Source organism: Elephantulus edwardii, unplaced genomic scaffold (assembly GCF_000299155.1).
Source record: "Elephantulus edwardii isolate Elephantulus edwardi_28Jun2011 unplaced genomic scaffold, EleEdw1.0 scaffold00025, whole genome shotgun sequence".
Lineage (NCBI taxonomy): Eukaryota > Metazoa > Chordata > Mammalia > Macroscelidea > Macroscelididae > Elephantulus > Elephantulus edwardii.
This window is the reverse complement of record NW_006399775.1, coordinates 6,976,391-6,978,533: the sequence shown is the minus strand read 5'-3', so window position 1 is coordinate 6,978,533 and position 2,143 is coordinate 6,976,391. Positions and strand designations below refer to the sequence as shown.

The following is a 2,143-nucleotide window of genomic DNA, read 5'->3' as shown; positions in this document are numbered from 1 at the left end:
GCCTTTATCCGAGCCACTGTCCGTTCCTTGATGACACAGCTGATGTGATTAAGATCGTCCCCAAATAGCTTCACAGCAGCCCTCAGCATCTCTATTTCCGTCTCCGTCCACTTCGCACCCGCGGGCGAAGAGTCGGCCACGGGATGCAGCTGCATCGTCAGCTCCCTGAGCTTCGTGAAGGCGGCGCCGGCCGCCGAGAAGATCTCTCCGACCTTGGTGGACCCTGACGGCATGGCCCCGTGCGCCTCCTCACGGAGAAGCTGCCGCCGCCGCCACGCGAGCCGGGACCACGGACCTGCTTTTTGATTCTTATAGGATGAACACAATGGGTTCCTGCCCTTATAACTGAGGATGTTCTAGTAGAGGCATCTCAGATTTAGAGAACAGTTTTCTTTTGCCCTGTTTATTGCCATCACATTAATTTTAACTCTTAAGAGTCTGTATACAACAGAGGAAAACTACCTATAATACATGAAAAGGTATCATTTTTGTGTAAGCACACTGTCACATTTCTCCTCCAGAGTGAGTTCAAATTACCAAGGTTTTACTAATGAACCAAGTGCTTGGCTGGTGTTCAGTATATTTAAAGTACCAGGATTTTTTATATCATTTCCAGTGAAAAGTATGATACCTTACATAAAATAAGTTATTATTTCCAACTTCCAAAGCTATAAGCAAATCTGAATTTTTTTAAAGAGAACTAGGCATTCTTCTGTTACCTTAAAGAGTTCTCTATGCAAATATTATTGATCGTATAAACCCTACTTAGTACAAGTCTGTTTTTCTAAAAAAAAAAAAAACCATAAGAAATTATCTTCCAACCATAAACACCCATACAATTAAAATACTTAACAAAAATAGTATATAGGTAATTAAAAGGTGAGTTCACCTAAATTTTCTTAAAATAACCTAAACACTACCCATTGTTGAAAGTTCTTTGTCGTAACTATAAAAAAAAAATAGTAAACAGACAGAGGCTAGTGAAACAAATTATGTAAAAGTACTAATCAACTTTAAATAAGGCAAACAAGGAAATACAAGCATATAATGTTTATGAGGAAAATTATAATAATATAATTTTAAATGTAAATGTTTTTGTTGTTGTTAGGTGCTATCAAGTTGCTTGCAACTCATCGAGACCCTATGTACTAAAGCCCTAAATTCTGCTCTAACCTGTGCCAACACGCCTAGTCCTATTACCCTAATCATTGAATCGATTCATCTCATCGAGGGTCTTCCTCTCTTGCCCTGTCCCCTACACCCTCCCAAACATGAGGTCCTTTTCGAAGGACTGGTCCTTCCTTGCAACATGTCCCAGGTATGTCAGGCAAACCTTCAGAATCCTTGTCTCCAAGAAGCAGCCTGGTCTCACCCTCTCCAAGACAAACTTGTTTGTTCTCCTAGCAGTTCATGGTATATTCAACACTCTTCTCCACCACCACAGCTCAGAGGCATCAATTCTCTTTTTATTAAGATAGATTGGTGCTTTAGAAAAATTAGGGTAGCACTGTAAACGTATATGTGGTCCTATTCCTCTCCAAATGCAAAACAAAGCAAGTAAAAATTGGTAGTCAAAACTTTGGGTCCAAATCAGTGACACATAACTAAATGAAGGGCCGTTCAAGAAAAAGAGATAATGAAATAATGGAAAGTATTTGATATTCTACTTGCTTATGCTTCAAATTCTCTCTCTCTTCAAATTGCAGTCTTGGAGAAAATTTATTGCCTTTTAAGAGAGACAAACTGGTCTTTGCCTTTAGGTAGCAGAACGGAGTTTATTTACAAATTATCTGTTCTAACCTATGTGGGAGATACATGAAAGGTTGAAGTGAAGCCCTGGTCTTAGTTTCACGTGTCTCGGATCTTTCATAAGATGGAGGACAATAGTTCTAGAAGGCTTCCTTAAGGTAAACTATGTACCTAAAGACCTGAAAGAGAAGCCAAGGAGTTTCATTATCTATTGTAAGAAATGTAGAAAATAAAAGATAACAAAAGCAACATGTAGGTTCCTAACCTTTATACTATAATAGACAAAGTGCTAGTCAATAGGCCTTTCATTGCAAGAACTACCTTCCCTCTCTAACTTGATTTGTGCCACTATTAGAGCCTCTACTTGGAATATTATTGCTTTTTAATTTTTGAC

At 38.8% G+C, this 2,143-nt stretch overlaps 1 protein-coding gene across 1 annotated transcript in view; it reads right to left on the bottom strand.

Moving 5' to 3' along the window:
• The window catches only part of LOC102850654 (chromatin complexes subunit BAP18-like), a 6,204-nt gene extending 5,916 nt beyond the window's left edge, over positions 1 to 288 (bottom strand). Inside the window, exon 1 of the mRNA XM_006882916.1 lies at positions 3 to 288. Coding sequence (XP_006882978.1) covers positions 3 to 233 — 231 coding nt within the window. The 5' untranslated portion in view covers positions 234 to 288. The remainder of the gene's footprint in view (positions 1 to 2) is intronic.
• Positions 289 to 2,143: the final 1,855 nt, after the last annotated feature.